This window comes from Nerophis lumbriciformis, linkage group LG06 (assembly GCF_033978685.3).
Source record: "Nerophis lumbriciformis linkage group LG06, RoL_Nlum_v2.1, whole genome shotgun sequence".
In the NCBI taxonomy this organism is placed as follows: domain Eukaryota; kingdom Metazoa; phylum Chordata; class Actinopteri; order Syngnathiformes; family Syngnathidae; genus Nerophis; species Nerophis lumbriciformis.
Window position 1 is genome coordinate 29,659,766 of NC_084553.2, and position 21,185 is coordinate 29,680,950.

General features: G+C 38.4%; 2 protein-coding genes across 8 annotated transcripts in view; one reads left to right on the forward strand and one right to left on the reverse strand.

The window, feature by feature from the left end:
- Positions 1 to 2,095, reverse strand: part of usp10 (ubiquitin specific peptidase 10) — a 61,655-nt gene extending 59,560 nt beyond the window's left edge. For all 4 annotated transcript variants that reach the window (XM_061964047.1, XM_061964046.1, XM_061964045.1 and 1 more), the window contains exon 1: positions 1,834 to 2,095. In XM_061964047.1, the coding sequence (XP_061820031.1) occupies positions 1,834 to 1,854 (21 nt within the window). In that variant the 5' untranslated portion in view covers positions 1,855 to 2,095. The remainder of the gene's footprint in view (positions 1 to 1,833) is intronic.
- marveld3 (MARVEL domain containing 3) overlaps positions 1,335 to 21,185 on the forward strand; it is a 22,595-nt gene continuing 2,744 nt past the window's right edge. Inside the window, exons 1-3 of one of the 4 annotated variants that reach the window (XM_061964050.1) lie at positions 1,335 to 1,405; positions 2,665 to 2,714; positions 15,242 to 15,491. In XM_061964050.1, coding sequence (XP_061820034.1) covers positions 15,256 to 15,491 — 236 coding nt within the window. In that variant the 5' untranslated portion in view covers positions 1,335 to 1,405; positions 2,665 to 2,714; positions 15,242 to 15,255. Of the gene's footprint in view, positions 1,406 to 2,414; positions 2,715 to 15,241; positions 15,492 to 21,185 lie in introns of those variants that run through there. The other 3 variants (XM_061964052.1, XM_061964048.1, XM_061964051.1) reach the window with 3 other exon arrangements.

The following is a 21,185-nucleotide window of genomic DNA, read 5'->3' on the forward strand; positions in this document are numbered from 1 at the left end:
TAGAGGAGTGAAATCTTTGCAGACACAAACAAAGTGTGATTAAAGTTAAAGTACCAATGATTGTCACACACACACACTAGGTGTGGTGAGATTATCCTTTGCATTCGACCCATCACCCTGGGAGGTGAGGGGAGCAGTGAGCAGCAGCGGTGGCCGCGCCCGGGAATCATTTTTGGTGATTTAACCCCCAATTCCCACCCTTGATGCTGAGTGCTAAGCAGGGAGGTAATGGGTCCCATTAGTATAGTTTTTGGTATGACTCGGCCGGGGTTTGAACTCACGACCTACCGATCTCAGGGCGGACACTCTAGGCCACCTGTTCAGTGGCCTAGTGGTTAGTTAAATTAAAAATATTTAGATATAAAAATGCATTTGTGATTTAATTAGTGGGTGTGTTGAGTCTCCTAGTCAAGACCAATACAGTCACATAGACTATGTTTCCACTGTAAGCCAAAGTGGCCCAAATCAGATTTGTTTTTAATCTGATTTTTTCCAGCTGACACTGCAAGGGAAATGTGAAATTAATTGCAATCAACGATCACATAATCGCCCTGCCTTACCGTCTGGTCAAAGTTATAACTTCATGGAGTAAAGAAAATGTGGATGCACCTTTAAATTACATCAGAGATCGGTAGGTTGTGAGTTCCAACCCCAGCCGAGTCATACCAAAGAAGGGTTGGAATTGGGGGTTAAAACACCAAAAATTATTCCCGAGCGCGGCCACCGCTGCTGCTCACTGCTCCCCTCACCTCACAGGGGGTGGAACAAGGGGATGGGTCAAATGCAGAGGGTAATTTCACCACACCTAGTGTGTGACATTCATTGGTACTTTAACTTTTTTTTATTAACATACTTTGTGCATTATAATGACCATCAGTAAAAGCCCTCGATAATAATATGTTAACAATGTATGTCAACAATAATACATACATGTTTTCGGCTCTATATAAGCCATCAAAAGCAAGTATTTCTTCCTCTTTAATTAAAAAATGTAATCAGCGGAATTTGGCATTTTCAAATATCGGAATCTATCCCAAAAAATCCATATCTGCCAGGCCCAAGCTATAACACTCCAGCTTGCTGCACTGCATGTAAACACTCAAACTGTAAAATAACGTCATGTGCACAAGTGATAATATTAGACGAAATATAATATAAAAACTGTGTTCGAAGATTAAAGCAAGTAAGCCAACATGCAGGGCACGTTACACCCCCACCACCTGTGAATAGCTGCAAGCTAGCTGACGGATAAATGCACAGTAAAGTACGTGCTTTAAAGTCCCTTTTGCAACTTAAATGCATTTACGTAGCAAACATATAAAAAGTGCCTCCATCAGACATGGTGAACAGAGCAAGAAGCAAGTAGACTAACTAGTCACTAGGGGAAGGCCCCTCGCCAGAGCAGGTGGGCCATGCACACACGCAGCACTTTTCACTGTCCCTTGACTCTAGGACAAGAAATATCAGACACTTGCGGCTTTTCACCTCATAGAGTTACCAGCATTGAGTCAAATCAGCCCTTAAAGTAATTAACATTTAAAACCTCTTGCAAAAAAGTTAATCTGTTGAACGAAACGAACGTGGGGCCTGTTAGCCTGCCATGCTGGTAGCGTTTCAATGAGGCTTAAGAGGGGCATTAGCAAGCACTTTTCGACCCTCGCTATATCAACGACAAATTGGATACTTCGCCACATTCATGTGAAGAAAGTGTTGCTTTTATCGTGATATATGTTACCGCTGTGGTGTTTGTTTGACGTACACACAGTGGTGAGGTCTATAAAGAACGATGCATCAAGATGCTAACATTAGCCTGCTAACTAGCAAGCTAGCTACCTGGTTGCTGTGAGAAGCCATGCTCCCGGTGAGATTCTCCTTCCTCCTCCGCGACAAGATGAACAGTCCCCCGGGGAGATGTTGTAGCGTGGAGGTTGTCCTACTTCGACACCATTGTCATTTTTTTACCCCAGCGTTGTCCTAGCAGTTGCAGGTTCGGATCCACGTAGTGTCTCAGCACCTCATGCCGCGTGACTAGCCGTCACCGCCATTTCTGTCGAGCATCTTCTCCTGCTAGTCCAACGAGCGCGGGGAGGCTTGTCTGTACGTCCGGAGCACAAGGAATAACAATAGATACTTCCGGTTTTGGGGCAGCTTTTGTTTTTCATAATAAAGCCCTCACAACCACATAATCCACCGTACATTGACGCTAATAATTGCTGCATTATTTATTTGGTAACATTTTTTAATCAGGCACTCAAATTATTGTGCTCTCATTTTGATGCACAACCCCCTGGATAAAGTCTAACGATTGAATGAGCTACTATTATGAAGGCGCTTCAATTTGGAAAGCGGAACAGCCAGAGTGTCAGTAGTACGCTATGACGACAAACTTTATTTTAAAACGTAGTCCTCGTCCATGTGCGATCGCATTTCCATGTCTTATTAGATACTTTTATTGACAACAATTCGCAACGTTGTAGCCACAAATGTATTACAAAAAATGTATATATTTTCAAAATAACCAGTATTTGTGTCAAACGCGATTGCCAGATTCCCAAACAAAACGGAAGTGCAATAAAATATGTTGGGCAACAAACAGTGGGCGTGGTCCACAACAGGTGGGACTTCCAAACCGGAAGTAAATTACACTTTTTTCCCTCTCCATAGTCGGAAAAGGACACCACCTGAAGCGTAGTCTACTGTTTACACAAACAAAGGTAAGAACGTTTTGCATCGGGCTTTTCGTTACATAAAGATGTCAGGACACACACCAATCTGACTAGAAAACGGCTGCATGTTTTTTAATTAGATTTCATTGCAAATGTGTGACGTATTTGTGTTACTTGAATTCTACATTCTAGAGTTGCTATATTAGGTTTACCTTTCACATAAAAACAACACTAGCTACATGGTGAGGGTATTCTAGGTAGGCATAATATATTGGGCAACAAACTCAAATCCTGAGTTCAAACTAGAAATTAGTTGATTTATGGGAAACACTATAGTGTTGGGTTTCAAAACAGCTGCTGTGATCAAGTTTATACAATCCTATATGTTTACTCTGAGTTAAAGGTGCCATATGTAATAATGTGGCCAGAAATGGTACTGCAATCACGGTCAAAATTCTGGAGTTCCCTCCCTCTTTCCCTGACTGAGGTTGCCAGATACGCAGCCGAATCCAGCTCGATCGACTGGGCTACTCCAAGGAACTTCAAACTTCCACTGCCTCTTACAAAGGGTTGATGTGCTGGGACTATAATAGCCGAATAGACAAGCATTTTGTCAATAACACATCTCTAACCAACTCATTTTACACAGAAATTAGGCGATTTTCAGGAAGAAACACGCCATGCCTGCGTACAATATCACAACAAATGGCAATCATATGGTTATTGTCAGTACTATCAGAAAACAAAGACTAAAACAAACTACAACCAATGCTAGCAATGGTTATAAAGGTGAAAATAAGTAGAGCATGCTTAGCTGCCTTATGCATACCTGCCAACTACTCCGGTTTTCCCGTAATTAGTACGGTTTTCATCAACCTATTCCGGGTTACGGTTGCAGTGATAAAAAATACGGTTTTTCATTCATTAAAAAAAAAAAATTAAAAAAAAGTTTTATTCACGAAATCGCGTAACAACAATGACAATCGACACTGCTTCCCGTAACTTCCTATCGAGCCATTCCGAATGCCTTGCGCGAGGCTATTTATAGCACCGCTGCCAAGCACGAGGCACCTGTTGCCATTGTTTCCAAACGAGCGAATGATCATGGAATCAGCCGGAGAAAAATCGCAAACGAGTCTTAAACCGAAAAGAAAACTGCAGTCATTCCGTGAAGAATATTCAAAAGCCTATCCGGGAATAATTATCCGTTCCAAAAAGGGTGAAAACTACGCGAATTGCACCTTGTGCAGACAAGATTTTTCGATCGGACACGGAGGAATTAGCGATGTAAAAGACCACGTTGGGACAAAAAAACACAAGTCTAATGCCGTTGCTAGCGATACAAGTGGAAAACTTTCAACGTTTTTCGTCGCCCAAACAGATTATTTGGATACATTTGGATTTTAGCCACAAAAAGGTAATGACACCAATGTTATCTATTGGAATTGTTTAGTACTGTTATACTGTTAAAAGTGTTTATACTATTTATGCTTTCAAGTCCAAGTTGAAGAAATCTTGTTAAATGTTGACAGCATAACTACCAAAATACAGAAGTATGTCCTTAATATTTTTGCAGTGCTATTTCTGTTGAAAAGTTAAAATGATTACATTAGAGATGTGATGTGCCACTTTTCAAGTGTCTGATGGCTTAAATTAATTGTCATTAATTTTTCATATTTTGAATTCTTTTGAAAGGCTTACAAAAAAACTACATTTGAATTGTAATTCCATGCTATTGACAGGACTTAATTTTAATGAAGTTAGCTTACCATGTTTACAGTATGATAATTGTGATAGAAATGTGAATTTTAGGCACAGAATATGTTTTACAATTGAACAAGGCAGTAGATTATACAAGCTTGGACAGAAAGTTAATAATGACACCAATTTTTTTTAAATGGAATTGTTTAGTACTGTTTTACCATTTGTCCATCCATCCATCCATCTTCTTCCGCTTATCCGAGGTCGGGTCGCGGGGGCAGCAGCCTAAGCAGGGAAGCCCAGACTTCCCTCTCCCCAGCCACTTCGTCCAGCTCCTCCCGGGGGATCCCGAGGCGTTCCCAGGCCAGCCGGGAGACATAGTCTTCCCAACGTGTCCTGGGTCTTCCTCGTGGCCTCCTACCGGTCGGACATGCCCTAAACACCTCCTTAGGGAGGCGCTCGGGTGGCATCCTGACCAGATGCCCGAACCACCTCATCTGGCTCCTCTCGATGCGGAGGAGCAGCGGCTTTACTTTGAGCTCCCCCCGGATGACAGAGCTTCTCACCCTATCTCTAAGGGAGAGCCCCGCCACCCGGCGGAGGAAACTCATTTCGGCCGCTTGTACCCGTGATCTTGTCCTTTCGGTCATAACCCAAAGCTCATGACCATAGGTGAGGATGGGAACGTAGATCGACCGGTAAATTGAGAGCTTTGCCTTCCGGCTCAGCTCCTTCTTCACCACAACGGATCGATACAGCGTCCGCATTACTGAAGACGCCGCACCGATCCGCCTGTCGATCTCACGATCCACTCTTCCCTCACTCGTGAACAAGACTCCGAGGTACTTGAACTCCTCCACTTGGGGCAAGATCTCCTCCCCAACCCGGAGATGGCACTCCACCCTTTTCCGGGCGAGAACCATGGACTCGGACTTGGAGGTGCTGATTCTCATCCCAGTCGCTTCACACTCAGCTACCATTTGTTTACTGTAAAAAGTGTTTATACTGTTTATACTTTCAATTAACAAATTGAAGTCTTGTGAAAGGTTGACAGGATAACTGGCATTAACTCTCAAAATAATTTCAAACTATTGAAGTTAGCTTACAGAATAAACATGTCAATCAACCCATATGATTTTTGCTGTAATATTTTTGTTTTGAAAAGTCACTGTGACTGATAGAAAAGTGATGGTTTTAGCAACATTTTAACCTGTCTGAATGCTAATAATCATTTTGCGTCGGGGGGGGCGAAGCCTGAACCCCCCACCAGGACTTTGTCCTGGACCTACCGGGGCCTGCAACCCCTGGACCCTGGCTACTAGGTTTTTCTGGTTTCAAAAGTTGGCAGGTATGCTTATGTACGCCCAAAACTAAAGAGGAGACATTTTACAAAGGTATGCCTATAGGCTACACCATGGGTGCTCATTACGTCGATCGCGAGCTACCGGTCGATCGTGGAGGGTGTGTCAGTCGATCACCAGACAGGCATTAAAAAAATAGTCCTAAAAATGAGCGATCATAAATCTTCACTATGACGTCACTTTCGTCACTTGATTGACATTCACGGCACCCGAGGGTCTTCTGAGATGACGCTGGCTGCTGCCAGCTCATTAAAATTACCGACAGGAAGGCGAGAAACACTTTATTTCAACAGACTCTGGCGCCGTACCTGTCGTCAAAACTCCAAAGACAGACTGCACAGTTGCACAATAAAAGCGCTTCTTCATCCTGCCTGCGCTAACAAAATAACAGTCTCTGAAAGCTGGCGTGCACAAGCTAGCAAGCTACAAAGTTTGCCTGTATTTCTTGTAAAGTGTATACAAAGGAGTACGGAAGCTGGATAAATAAGATGCCAAAAACCAACCACTTTCATGTGGTATTGGACAGAAAGGAGGACTTTTTTTCTCCTCCATTCGAAAATGCGGACGTTATCAGCACTACTGTCTGATTCCAATCACTTCAAGTCATCAGAATCAGGTAATACACCAACTTATATTCTTGTCTTCATGAAAGAAAGGAATCTATATGTGTTAAACATGCTTGTATTATCATTAAACACTTTTAACTTATTAACAATATTAACTATATGTGTTAAACATGCTTGTATTATCATTAAACACCTTTAACTTGTTAACAATATTAACTATATGTGTTAAACATGCTTGTGTTATCATTAAACACCTTTAACTTGTTAACAATATTAATTATATGTGTTAGACATGCTTGTATTATCTTTAACCACCGTTAAGTTGTTAACAATATTAACTATGTGTTAAACATGCTTGTATTATCTTTAAACACCTTTAACTTATTACCAATATTAACTATGTGTTAAACATGCTTGTATTATCATTTAACACCTTTAATTTATTAACAATATTAACTATATGTGTTAAACATGCTTGCATTATCATTAAACATCTTTAACTTGTTGACAATATTAACTATATGTGTTAAACATGCTTGTATTATCATTAAACACCTTTAACTTGTTAACAATATTAACTATATGTATTAAACATACTTGTATTTTCATTAAACACCTTTAATTTATTAACAATATTAACTATATGTGTTAAACATGCTTGTATTATCATTAGACACCTTTAACTTGTTAACAAAAACATATTTCATAAATAAGTAAATATAAATTATATATATGAATGCGGTAGATCCCCACGACTTGATCAATTGAAAAGTAGCTCGCCTGCAGAAAAAGTGTGAGCACACCTGGGCTACACGAATGAGGAATTATTTTATCATGTGATTTGGCTATCTCCATACGTTACACATTGCCATGATGTCAGCCGTGCTAATGTTGGAACCCATTTCCTAAGCGTATCAACATATTGAGAAAGAAATAGGCACATAGGTTTTATTTGTCGAAAATATATTTTGCCTTGTCAGTTCGAATACACATTGGCATACAGGCTAACGGGCATATATTTCCCCCGTTAGCCTGTATGTTGATGTGTCATTGACCGGGCTAGCATGCTAAGCATCACACAAGGAGCTAAGCACCATCACACTAAGCATTCGTAGCACGAACATAGCCTGGTTAGACAAGATCATAGACTGTATTGGACAATATAGTTTACGTACGAAATGTCCATTTCCATTTATTTCAAGTAATAAAACGTAAATGCCTGACTTACCTATCAAGGAGGAAATTAGCAAGTTTGGCGTCAGATGAAAGAATCTTCTACGCCTTCAACCGTCTCCATCTTTCAAAGGCATCCCCGATACAAATCCTCATTTTGTTCCTGGCTTTGTCATGAATAAGTTGAGAATCGTAACGACGCCTTTTAGATTTACTAAGGCCTGACATGTTTAGTAACTTTACCAGTGGCAGTAGCCAGACGAAGAGGGCGGTGCGTAACTGGCATCCTGGATGTGACACACTCACGGACATTCTAATAGGTCAAACGGTAGAGGGCGGGACATCGAAATGAAAACGATAACACGATTTTGGGGCTGTAAATCTAATTGAATATATATTTGTTATCAGTTATAGAGGTATTAGAAAAGAACATGATTTATTAATGCCTTTTGACATATCGGGGCCATTTAATGATGACTTGACATGAAATTATTACATATGGCTCCTTTTAAGGCCAATATAAAAAGCCATTATCAATGGAGCGCTGATTCTACGATTCACCTTAGCAAGTGGGGACAGAAAAGGCCATCTTTCTTTACCCAGCTGGATCTGAAAGTGTGAGGCCCAATCCCAATACACCCCCTCACCCTACTTTTTAGCCCTATCCCTACATTTTGCGCGTTCCCGTGAAAGTAGTGTCCCAATGACTCTTTGCATGTAGGAGTAGTGGGCATAACAAAGAGCAGGGGGTATGAATCTAGACCTTCAGAGTGAGGCATTTCAGATGCTGACTCACTCACCCAGAGAAAAATGCACAATTTCTGCATAAGTTATATAATATATTACATGTTAGTTTGGAACGTTAGTTTGTAATGTTAGCCAGCTAACGTTAGGCTAAAATACTAAATAATAATACTAATATACTAAAACGTTAAAGCTTGCGAATGTGAAAACATTAATGTTACATACTTATAGTACACCGCTACCAATAAAGTACCATGGTACTAATGAATTAAAAAAGTGAACATCCCTTGTTATTTTTCATCCACATATGCTGCTTTGCTGAGGTGACGTTGCTGAGCCAAAGTGCGGCGCATTCGTGTGTCAAAACACAAACACTGAGCGCATACAATCATAATAATCGTCCAAAGGAATAATGACAATATAACAGCAATACTACTGGTTAATAAAAATGGTGCGTGAAAGGCAATATTAAGGTATTTGGACTTCGAAACAGTCAATGAAGATGACGCTTTAAACACAGAAGTGCCACGCTGCAAGCACTGCTTTAAAACATGCCTCGCCAAATGCGTCAATACAGCATTACCACTGTTGCTTCAAATTTAGGTAAACATTTAAATACAAATCATTCAGACCTGGGGCAGCACAGTGATGCAGGGGTTAGTGCATGTGCCTCACAACACAAAGGTCCTGGGTTCGATCCCCAGGCTCGGGGTCTTTCTGTGTGGAGTTTGCATGTTCTCCCCGTGACTGCGTGGGTTCCCTCTGGGTACTCCGGCTTCCTCACACCTCCAAAGACATGCACCTGGGGATAGGTTGATTGGCAACACTAAATTGGCCCTAGTGTGTGAATGTGAGTGTGAATGTTGTCTGTCTATCTGTGTTGGCTCCAGCACCCCCCTGCGACCCCGATAGGGACAGGCGGTAGAAAATGGATGGATGGAGGGCATTCAGAACTGCAGAAGGAGTTTAAAGCATGGCATGTTAAGAACTGGTCAAGGGGGTGACCCCGGGATGCAGAGACGGCACGCAAGTTTGAATAACAAAAAGGAATACATTTAATAAGTCCAAAAAGTGTAACAAAAAGCGATGGGGCAGAAATGCACACCATGAATACTAACTAAAACAGGTTCCTCAGTGGTCGACAGGGGAAAAAGCCAGGGCGCACTCAGCACAGCATAATGTCTTTGCTGCCTCAAGGAGGCTAGGAAATAAACACAACAAAGTTAGAAATAACAGGACTAAGGAAAAGCAACATACCAGGACTGACGAGGCGAAGCAGGCGCATGCACGTGGGAGGTGCAGGATAAAATAACCGGCAAGACCCAGCTGTGGGTGACGAGCTTAAATACTCCTCTGAAGAAATAGGTTGCAGGTGTGCCTGAGTGTCCGCCCCTCGCTGGAGACTAATGAGCTGAGGAAACACATCACAATAAAAGAGAAGGCAGGGAAATAAAAACACAACATGGCAGGTAATATAGTTTACAACTTTCCCCGTGCACATATACAGTAGATACGAGACACGCATACAGCTGGTTGGCTTATAGAAAATTATTAGAGCAGTCCAAACCGCCCTCGTAATGTAAAATAATGCTAGTGAATTGACTGAATTTTGTAACAAATTCCCACTTTTTAATTTGTATTTTATCTTTACCAATGTGTGTTTTACATGCTACTTGTCTTATCTGTGTATTTTTACCCTTGTTTTCAGTGTTTAATAATTATTGTATTTGTCGTAAAGCGCAGGTCAAAATTGGCAACCATAAATCATGAAGCATTTATTAATACAATGTCAATAAAGCTTTATATTCTATTCTAGCCTAATTCTAGATTATGACAGGCTTTATCTAATATGTAAAATAAGTGTTATTAGAGTGGAATAAGAAAAGCCTATGTGTTTAATGCGCATTTTAATTTTAATGCTAATATTGTTCTTTGGGTGCAATAAGAAACATATTTTTAATCATAAGTTTTATCATAAATGTTCTGTTAAAATGAAGCCAATAATGAATAATTTTGTGGTCACCTTTATTTTGAAAAGTATCGAAAGGTATTGAAATAGATAACAATATACATTTTGGTACCAAAATATTGGTGTCTAGGTGGGACGTATGTGCAAATGTAACTATGTAGTCGGTCACGTGCCTGAACGTAAACTATGCAGTAACGTAGCAAGTGGTGTCCCAATTCCTAGGGAAGATTACAAAGCTTTACCCCTTTTACTTAATTTGGAGGATGTAGTGGTAGTGGGTGAAGGCTAGTGGTAGTGCGTGAGGTAGTGTATTGGGATTGGGCCCTAATTTGTGTTTATAGTAAGTATGAACTTTTTTTGGAAAGAAAGGCAATCCAGTAAAATAATATTATGGTTTGAATTTATTTCGAACATGTATGAAGTCACAATATGATACATCATGCAATTGACATATAATTTGCATATTCTAAATTTTCTTTATGATAAGTCCGAAAAGGAGTAGGAAGAAGCAAATCTTATTTAATCCTACTCTTTTTCCAATTCATTGCAATTACTGACACATATAACCATTTCCTGTTGTCATTTTGTAAAACAATTTACATAAATGAAATACAACAGTTCTCTTAAAAAATATTAAGTCGTTTGTCATTTCCATAACCAGATGAATAATAAGTTATTTTCAATAAGGTTCAAGACCTTTATCAACATTTTTCATTGTACTTTTTAAACACTTTCAGTTTGAACAGCCTATCATATTAGTACATTGTTTGACTTATTTTCCTAATTCATTCCACATGTTTTTGATTCCACATACTGACATTCTAAAGGTCTTAAGTGTTCTATGTGCATATAAATATTTTAATATTTTATATTTTCTCTAAAGTCATATGTTTCCTCTTTTGTTGAGAATTTTGGACTGAAGTGACAGACCTGCCAGAGTCAATGCATATGTTTTGATTGCAGAATATTGATTTAACATGTAATCACAATTTATTATGAGCCCCAAAAGGGAAGGAATTAATGTATATGGAATAAAATCTTATGTTAATGAAGATGCGATCTTATCGGTAAAAGAAAACACACATGGAGGCAGCTGAAAAAATGATTCTTATTATATTTAATTAATTATTAATATATTATTAAAAAGTACATACCATTGAGAATATATACAGCATATATATATATATATATATATATATATATATATGTATGTATATGTAAATAATCTGAAATTTTAGTTCTTGTTGGTTATTTTTTGCTTATACAGGTAAAAGCCAGTAAATTAGAATATTTTGAAAAACTTGATTTATTTCAGTAATTGCATTCAAAAGGTGTAACTTGTACATTATATTTATTCATTGCACACAGACTGATGCATTCAAATGTTTATTTCATTTAATTTTGATGATTTGAAGTGGCAACAAATGAAAATCCAAAATTCCGTGTGTCACAAAATTAGAATATTACTTAAGGCTAATACAAAAAAGGGATTTTTAGAAATGTTGGCCAACTGAAAAGTATGAAAATGAAAAATATGAGCATGTACAATACTCAATACTTGGTTGGAGCTCCTTTTGCCTCAATTACTGCGTTAATGCGGCGTGGCATGGAGTCGATGAGTTTCTGGCACTGCTCAGGTGTTATGAGAGCCCAGGTTGCTCTGATAGTGGCCTTCAACTCTTCTGCGTTTTTGGGTCTGGCATTCTGCATCTTCCTTTTCACAATACCCCACAGATTTTCTATGGGGCTAAGGTCAGGGGAGTTGGCGGGCCAATTTAGAACAGAAATACCATGGTCCGTAAACCAGGCACGGGTAGATTTTGCGCTGTGTGCAGGCGCCAAGTCCTGTTGGAACTTGAAATCTCCATCTCCATAGAGCAGGTCAGCAGCAGGAAGCATGAAGTGCTCTAAAACTTGCTGGTAGACGGCTGCGTTGACCCTGGATCTCAGGAAACAGAGTGGACCGGCACCAGCAGATGACATGGCACCCCAAACCATCACTGATGGTGGAAACTTTACACTAGACTTCAGGCAACGTGGATCCTGTGCCTCTCCTGTCTTCCTCCAGACTCTGGGACCTCGATTTCCAAAGGAAATGCAAAATTTGCATGGTTGGGTGATGGTTTGGGGTGCCATGTCATCTGCTGGTGTCGGTCCACTCTGTTTCCTGAGATCCAGGGTCAACGCAGCCGTCTACCAGCAAGTTTTAGAGCACTTCATGCTTCCTGCTGCTGACCTGCTCTATGGAGATGGAGATTTCAAGTTCCAACAGGACTTGGCGCCTGCACACAGCGCAAAATCTACCCGTGCCTGGTTTACGGACCATGGTATTTCTGTTCTAAATTGGCCCGCCAACTCCCCTGACCTTAGCCCCATAGAAAATCTGTGGGGTATTGTGAAAAGGAAGATGCAGAATGCCAGACCCAAAAACGCAGAAGAGTTGAAGGCCACTATCAGAGCAACCTGGGCTCTCATAACACCTGAGCAGTGCCAGAAACTCATCGACTCCATGCCACGCCGCATTAACGCAGTAATTGAGGCAAAAGGAGCTCCAACCAAGTATTGAGTATTGTACATGCTCATATTTTTCATTTTCATACTTTTCAGTTGGCCAACATTTCTAAAAATCCCTTTTTTGTATTAGCCTTAAGTAATATTCTAATTTTGTGACACACGGAATTTTGGATTTTCATTTGTTGCCACTTCAAATCATCAAAATTAAATGAAATAAACATTTGAATGCATCAGTCTGTGTGCAATGAATAAATATAATGTACAAGTTACACCTTTTGAATGCAATTACTGAAATAAATCAAGTTTTTCAAAATATTCTAATTTACTGGCTTTTACCTGTATATAGCTCACATGTATATTGATGGAATACCAAAAAAATCAACGTTTAATTTAAAAAGAAATGCAATTTTAACTTGAATCATGACAAAGACAGATTACCCAATATCTGAAATCTAGGTAAAAAAATGTACAGTATTTCTTATTTTTTGCTAACAGGGTACAGCACATATTTACAAAACCCAAAACCAGTGAAGTCGGCACGTTGTGTAATTCGTCAATAAAAACCGAATAAATTGATTTGCAAATCCTTTTCAACTTATATTCAATTGAATAGACTGCAAAGACAAGATATTTAATGTTCGAACTGAGAAACATTTTCTTTTCTTTTTTTTGCAAATAATTATTAACTTAGAATTTAATGGCAGCAACACATTACAAAAAAGTTGGCACAGGGGCATTTTTACCACTGTGTTACATGGCCTTTCCTTTTAACAACACTCAGTAAACGTTTGGGAACTGAGAAGACCAATTTTTGAAGCTTTTCATGTCGAATTAGGCTAGTCTAGTACCCGCACTCTTTTACTATGAAGCCACGCTGTTGTAACACGTGGCTTGGCATCGTCTTGCTGAAATAAGCAGGGGCGTCCATGAAAAAGACGTTACTTGGATGCCAACATATGTTGCTTCAAAACCTGTATGTACCTTTCAGCATTAATGGTGCCTTCACAGATGTGTAAGTTACCCATGCCTTGGGCACTAATACACCCACATAACACCAAGATGCTGGCTTTTGAACTTTGCGCCTAGAACAATCCGGATGGTTCTTTTCCTCTTTGTTCCGGAGGACACAACGTCCACAGTTTCCAAAAATAATTTGAAATGTGGACTCGTCAGACCACAGAACACTTTTCCACTTTGTATCAGTCCATCTTAGATGAGCTCGGGCCCAGCAAAGCCGGCGGCGTGTCTGGGTGTTGTTGATAAATGGCTTTGGCTTTGCATAGTACAGTTTTAACTTGCACTTACAGATGTAGCGACGAACTGTAGTTACTGACAGTGGTTTTCTGAAGTGTTCCTGAGCCCATGTGGTGATATCCTTTACACACTGATGTCACTTTTTGATGCAGTACCGCCTGAGGGATCGAAGGTCACAGGCATTCAATGTTACGTGCAGTGGTTTCTCCAGATTCTCTGAACCTTTTGATGATATTAAGGACCTTCGATGGTGAAATCCCTAAATTCCTTGCAATAGCTCGTTGAGAAATGTTGTTCTTAAATTGTTTGACAATTTGCTCACGCATTTGTTCACAAAGTGGTGACCCTCGCCCTAGCCTTGTTTGTGAATGACTGAGCATTTCATGTAAGCTGCTTTTATACCCAATCATGGCACCCACCTGTTCCCAATTAGCCTGTTCACTTGTGGGATGTTACAAATGAGTGTTTGATGAGCATTCCTCAACTTTCTCAGTTTTTTTGTCACTTGTGCCAGCTTTTTTGAAACATGTAAGCATCAAATTCCAAATGAGCTAATATTTGCAAAAATTATTAAGTTTTCCAGTTCAAATGTTAAGTATCTTGTCTTTGAAAGTCAATTCAATTGAATATAGGTTGAAAATGATTTGCACATCATGGTATTCTGTTTTTATTTACGATTTACACAACGTGCCAACTTCACTGGTTTTGGGGTTTGTAATATAATAAATAACTAAATAATGTTTCTCTATGCTAAATATTTTTAATCCAAACACATACGATTAATGTGAATGATCTAAAATGTTTTTAATTGACTAACAAAATATTTTTACATAATACAAATTGTCTTCTAACATAAATATCGATTAATTAATTTGGTTTTAATATCTACTGGTTACAAAGTAACACACACACATTATGTCTGACAGTTTGCGTCAAATTTATAAGAAGGGAGGAGACATGAAAACCTCCAGGTTTGTTCAAGAAAACCTGCTTGCAAGCATGTTAAGTTCACAGAGTAAGTAACCATGGTAATTGACTCTGAGTTTTACTGATCTATCTTTTTTGGAACAGAAAACCCTGACTTTCCATTGTTATCTTTGAAAAACAGCATGTCTGATTGACATTGCAGTTCTACCTAATGTCGTGGCCAGTAGGGGGTACAAATTGACCAATTACGACTGCATAAATGAGAGCAATCACCCAACTATTGATCCACTTGAGTCAATTACCTAAATTGATGTTTTGTTTCAAAAGTCCTGCTTGAAATGTTTTATTCTTAATTGAATTGTCCAGCCACACAGAGAAAGATGCCAGAAAGGAAGAGTGATGTGAATGGAGAGTATAAGAATAGAGACGGGGATTTCTCCCGCAGTGCCGACCACCGGGATAAGTATGACAGCAGAGATGGTGACTCCAAAGCAAGAGTCGGTGACGAGAGGGGTTTTGCTGGTGACAAGAGGTCCAGACAGATGGACATGAGGAGTGGTTCTCCCAAAAAGACGCCTGCTTTCAGAGACCACCACCATCAAGGACCTTCTACGCTGTGAGCAACTGCATAACATGTCCCTCTTACACTGGTTGTGTTGACTTAGCAACAATGTTATACATAGTCATTATCCACAACATTATCCTCCAGTGGACTGTTTCTTAACCATAGGGCCAGGGGCCCATCGCTGGGTCGCGAGCCCCTCCGGCTGCCAAAATATATTTGTTCCTCGGCTTTGGTCCCTTTGGGCCGCAGCGGTACTAAGTTGTAATTCACTTTTCCACCATTTGTGGCAGTAATGAAAATGTCAAACAGAATAAGTTTGGCGCTAAAGTCATACAGACATTTCTTAAGCACAAAAATTATGACCAAATTTAGTTATAATGTATTTATTTTTAGCACAACATAGTTTGTAAATTTAAATAAATAATTTTAGTATATTTTAATACAAATTCAAAAATATTTGTCATCAGTTTTTGGAGTCTACATCGGTCTCTCTCTCTCTCTCTCTCTCTCTCTCTCTCTCTCTCTCTCTCTCTCTCTCTCTCCATATGTATATGTATATATATATGTATATTTATATATGTATATATATATATATATATATGTATGTATGTATGTATGTATGTATGTATGTATACATCTATTAGGGGTGTGGGGAAAAATCGACTCGAATTCGAATCGCGATTCTCATGTTGTGCGATTCAGAATCGATTCTCATTTTTAAAAAATCTATTTTTTTATTTTTATTGATTAATTTAAAAAAAATGTATTCTTTTTTTTTTTTTTTAATTAATCAGTCCAACAAAACAATACACAGCAATACCATAACAATGCAATCCAATTCCAAAACCAAACCCGACCCAGCAACACTCAGAACTGCAATAAACAGAGCAATTGAGAGGAGACACAAACACGACACAGAACAATCCAAAAGTAGTGAAACAAAAATGAATATCAACAACAGTCTCAATATTAGTTACAATTTCAACATAGCAGTGATTAAAAATCCCTCATTGACATTATCATTAGACATTTATAAAAAATAAAAAAAAAGAACAATAGTGTCACAGTGGCTTACACTTGCATAGCATCTCATAAGCTTGACAACACACTGTGTCCAATATTTTCACAAAGATAAAATAAGTCATATTTTTGGTTCATTTAATAGTTAAAACAAATTTACATTATTGCAATCAGTTGATAAAACATTGTCCTTTACAATTATAAAAGCTTTTTCAAAAATATACTACTCTGCTTGCATGTCAGCAGACTGGGGTAGATCCTGCTGAAATCCTATCTATTGAATGAATAGAGAATTGTTTTGAATCCGAAAAATATCGTATTTGAATCAAGAATCATGTTGAATTGAAAAAAAATCGATTTTGAATCGAATCGTGACCCCAAGATTCGATATTGAATCGAATCGTGGAACACCCAAAGATTCACAGCCCTAATATATATATATATATATATATATATCCATCCATCCATCTATTTTCTACCGCTTATTCCCTTATGTGTATATATAATTAATCTGAGGCTGAGTTGACTTGAAAACTGTTTAATGTTGCACTTTTTGTATGTAGAAGAAAAGTTTTGTCATTTTATTTAATCTGAGCAACAACTTGAATCAGTTTAATGTTGCACTTTATATGTGGAAATGTTGCACTTTATATGTAGAAAAGTTTTGTTAAGAAACCAATTCTGAGCCTTATCTTATTTAGTTTTTATTTTATATATGCTGACTGCATTAACCCTGGTAATCTACCCTGTGTGTATATGTATGTTATTGTTATGCTTAGCATTCATGACTGCCTGCTGTTGCACTGATCAGCCTAGTGGTGGTTCACATCCATCACACACAGAGCTATTTTAAAGCAATGTTAAAAGGATAAAGCCATTGTTTACAAATCTTGGTAAATAAATAACTATAAAATGTATATTTTGTTGTTTTCTTACTGTACCGAAAATGAACCGAATCGTGACCTTTAAACCGAGGTACGTACCGAACCGACATTTTTGTGTACCGTTACACCCTTAATATATATCTATGTGTATATATGTACAGTATATATATATGTGTGTGTATATATGTATGTACATATATGTATACATAAACATACATACATACAGTCATACATACATATTTACATATATACACATACATGCATGTATAAATACATACATATATGTATGTATATATATGTGTATGTATGTATGTATGTGTATATATATATATATATATATATATATAGTGTGTGTGTGTGTGTGTGTGTATTTGTATTAATGTTTATGTGTAAACAAATGTGTATATATATTTATATATATGTATGTATATACATATGTGTATGTATATATACCGTATTTTTCGGACTATAAGTCGCAGTTTTTTTCATAGTTTGGCCGGGCTCCAGTGGGACTTATATATGTTTTTTTCCTTCTTTATTATGCATTTTCAGCAGGTGCGACTTATACTCCGAAAAATACGGTATATATATATATGTGTATGTATATATATATGTATATGTGTATATCTATATGTGTGTATGTATATAATGTATATTAGGGCTGTCCAAGTTAACGGGTTAACTAAACATTTCAATAATGAAATTTTTTAGGTGGCGATTAATGCACACTCTGTTTTGACCCTCGGGCCGTGCCGTGCCGTAGCGGGGAAACTTGGCTGCAGTTTTGATTGATAGAAACTTTTATTAGTAGGTTGCACAGTGAAGTACATATTCCGTACAATTGACCACTAAATGGTAACACCCGAATAAGTTTTTCAACATGTTTAAGTCGGGGTCCACTTAAATTGATTCATGATACAGATATATACTCTCATATATACTATCATCATAATACAGTCATCACACAAGATAATCATCTGGGTGTATACATTGAATTATTTACATTATTTACAATTCGGGGTGTGGAGGGGGGGGGGGGGGGTTGGGTTTGGTTGTTATCATCAGTCATCAACAATTGAGAACAGAGAAATGGATATTGAAACGGTGTAGGTCTGACTTGGTAGGATATGTACAGCAAGTAGACATAGAGAGAGAGAGAGAGAGATCAGAAGGCATAAGAAAAGTATCCACATTTGATTGTTTACATTTGATTATTAACAATCCGGGGAGGGTGTTAGTTTAGGGTTGAAGTTGCCTGGAGGTGTACATTTATTGCGGTTTTGAAGGAGGATAGAGATGCCCTTTCTTTTATACCTGTTGGGAGCGCATTCCACATTGATGTGGCATAGAAAGTGAATGAGTTAAGACCTTTGTTAGATCGGAATCTGGGTTTAACGTGGTTAGTGGAACTCCCCCTGTTGTTGTGATTATGGCGGTCATTTTACGTTAAGGAAGTAGTTTGACATGTACATCGGTATCAGGGAGGTGTCATTTGCTACTGATGAGCCACAAGCAGTGTTCGGAATAACGGCGTTTTTATTATGTACTAGTAACAAGTAAAAGTAATTACTTTCAGGTCCTGATATCAAATAGGAAGAGGCATCACATTGTGACACAGCAGATAGCAACATACGCACACGTACACAATGGGACTATTGAACAACAAATCAATGATTTAAGTGACAAACTTGCCATCCAAAATATACCCCGTTTGTTGACAAGATATGACAACCATCGATGCACATTCAATCACTTTATTAAGCAGATGTAACACAATCCGGTGAAAAAGATTCAAAAGAGCTAGTGTCAAAGTCGACGAAGTGCGCTGCTAAAGCTAAAAAACACAGCTCCGTTGAAACCCTCGATGACGTCACATGTCACTATGGCAACAGCCCCCGCACACTGTGCTCTTATATATTAAACATCTCTCAAATGCATATGCCAGAATTTTTTTTATAAGTAACGTATAAATTACTTTCCCTCGTAATTAATTACATTTACTAAATAGTAATTCCGTTAGTAATTCAATTAAAGTAAAGAGTAACTATAATTAATTACTTTTTTAAAGTAATTTTCAGAACACTGACCACAAGCGAGCTGAGATGAACATGGTAAAATGGCCATCATAGCACACTAACCTACACATTAACACTTTCTGTGTGGCGTTTGCATGTTCTCCCCGTGACTGCGTGGGTTCCCTCCGGGTACTCCGGCTTCCTCCCACCTCCAAAGACATGCACCTGGGGATAAGGTGATTGGCTACACTAAATTGGCCCTAGTGTGTGGATGTGAGTGTGAATGTTGTCTGTCTATCTGTGTTGGCCCTGCGATGAGGTGGCGACTTGTCCAGGGTGTACCCCGCCTTCCGCCCGATTGTAGCTGAGATAGGCTCCAGCGCCCCCCGCGACCCCAAAGGGAATAAGCGGTAGAAAATGGATGGATGGAAGGTAGTTGGCGGTTTTTGAATGGGTATTTATCCAATTTTATGGACGAAATAGTGAGTGGAGCTTCCATTGGCTGCGCTGTAAGCAGATATTAATGTACGTTTATTTACGAGTTAGAATGCATTAAAAAAAATCCATCCGTCGTCATGTCTCTCATAATGACTGTGAACGATAGGCAAAATGCCTCAAAAAAGTACAGTTTACCTTGAACAACATTTATAATTCAGAAAATAAGAAATTCATCATAGGTCCCCTTTAATAATTATTTCAATTGTGTTAAAGTGATTGCGAAAGTGCACTACATGACTGATTCAGCCAACTCAGAGTCATGTGTAAAGAGAGTATGGCCAACGTAACAACAGGCGCCATGACTGCTACCAAGGACGTGTGCCCAAATGCATGCAATTGCTGTCATTTTGAAGTTAGTTTTTTCTGACGAAATAAACAAAAAAAAATATGTCTATATATAGTTCTAAACATACTCCAGCTCATAAACTTACAATAAAACATTCTTTTATTTTGTGAAAGTATAATTTTGCGGCCAAATTTGAGCACTCTGCTGCTACATTCCTGCAGTGCTTTATGACCAACAGGCTCTATAACACCCACCCGACGACGCTACAAATATAAAAAAATATACAGAACGACCAAAAAAAAAACTTATTACTCTCATTTTGCCAAAATCTTCATTAGCTTTGGAACAACAATCACGTAGAAATTGTGAGTTTTGTGTGAAGTATGTCAACTGTGGTGGCTGCCTCCAATGTATTTGTAATCACTGTATGCATCATCCTAACTGATCTGTCTTTTTAGTAACATGCTAAGTGAATACAAGTACTTTTGTTGTTATTTGCCCATATTCCTGCATGATATCTTAAATATGGTAACACTGGGGGGCAGTAGAGAATATGGAATGATTTTTTTGTCCAAAACATATTTTGCTTTATGGTTTTGGTTTAGAACATGTAAACAGATACAATGTGATACATTAACGATAATTACATATGTTCATTTCTCTTTACATGTTCGAAAAGCAGTAGGAAGAAGCAAAGCTTATTTAATCTGACCCCTTTTCCAATTCATAGCAATTACTAACATATGTGTTCACTTCCTGTTCTGATCTTGTAATTGTAACATAGTTTACACCAATGAATACCAAAGTTTTCTTAATAGTTAAGCCAGTCATGATTCACATATGAGATGACTAATATCTCATGTTCAACAAAGTTCAAGATGTTTAACAATATTCTTCTTCCGTAGCTTGAACAGCCTCTTACCTGGATCATATTAATATATTGTTTGACATCTTTGCATAATCCGTTCCATTATTTATTCCCTATACTGAAATGCTTGATAACCTCTCACGGAACTCTGAAGAAACTTTTATCCTTTTTGCG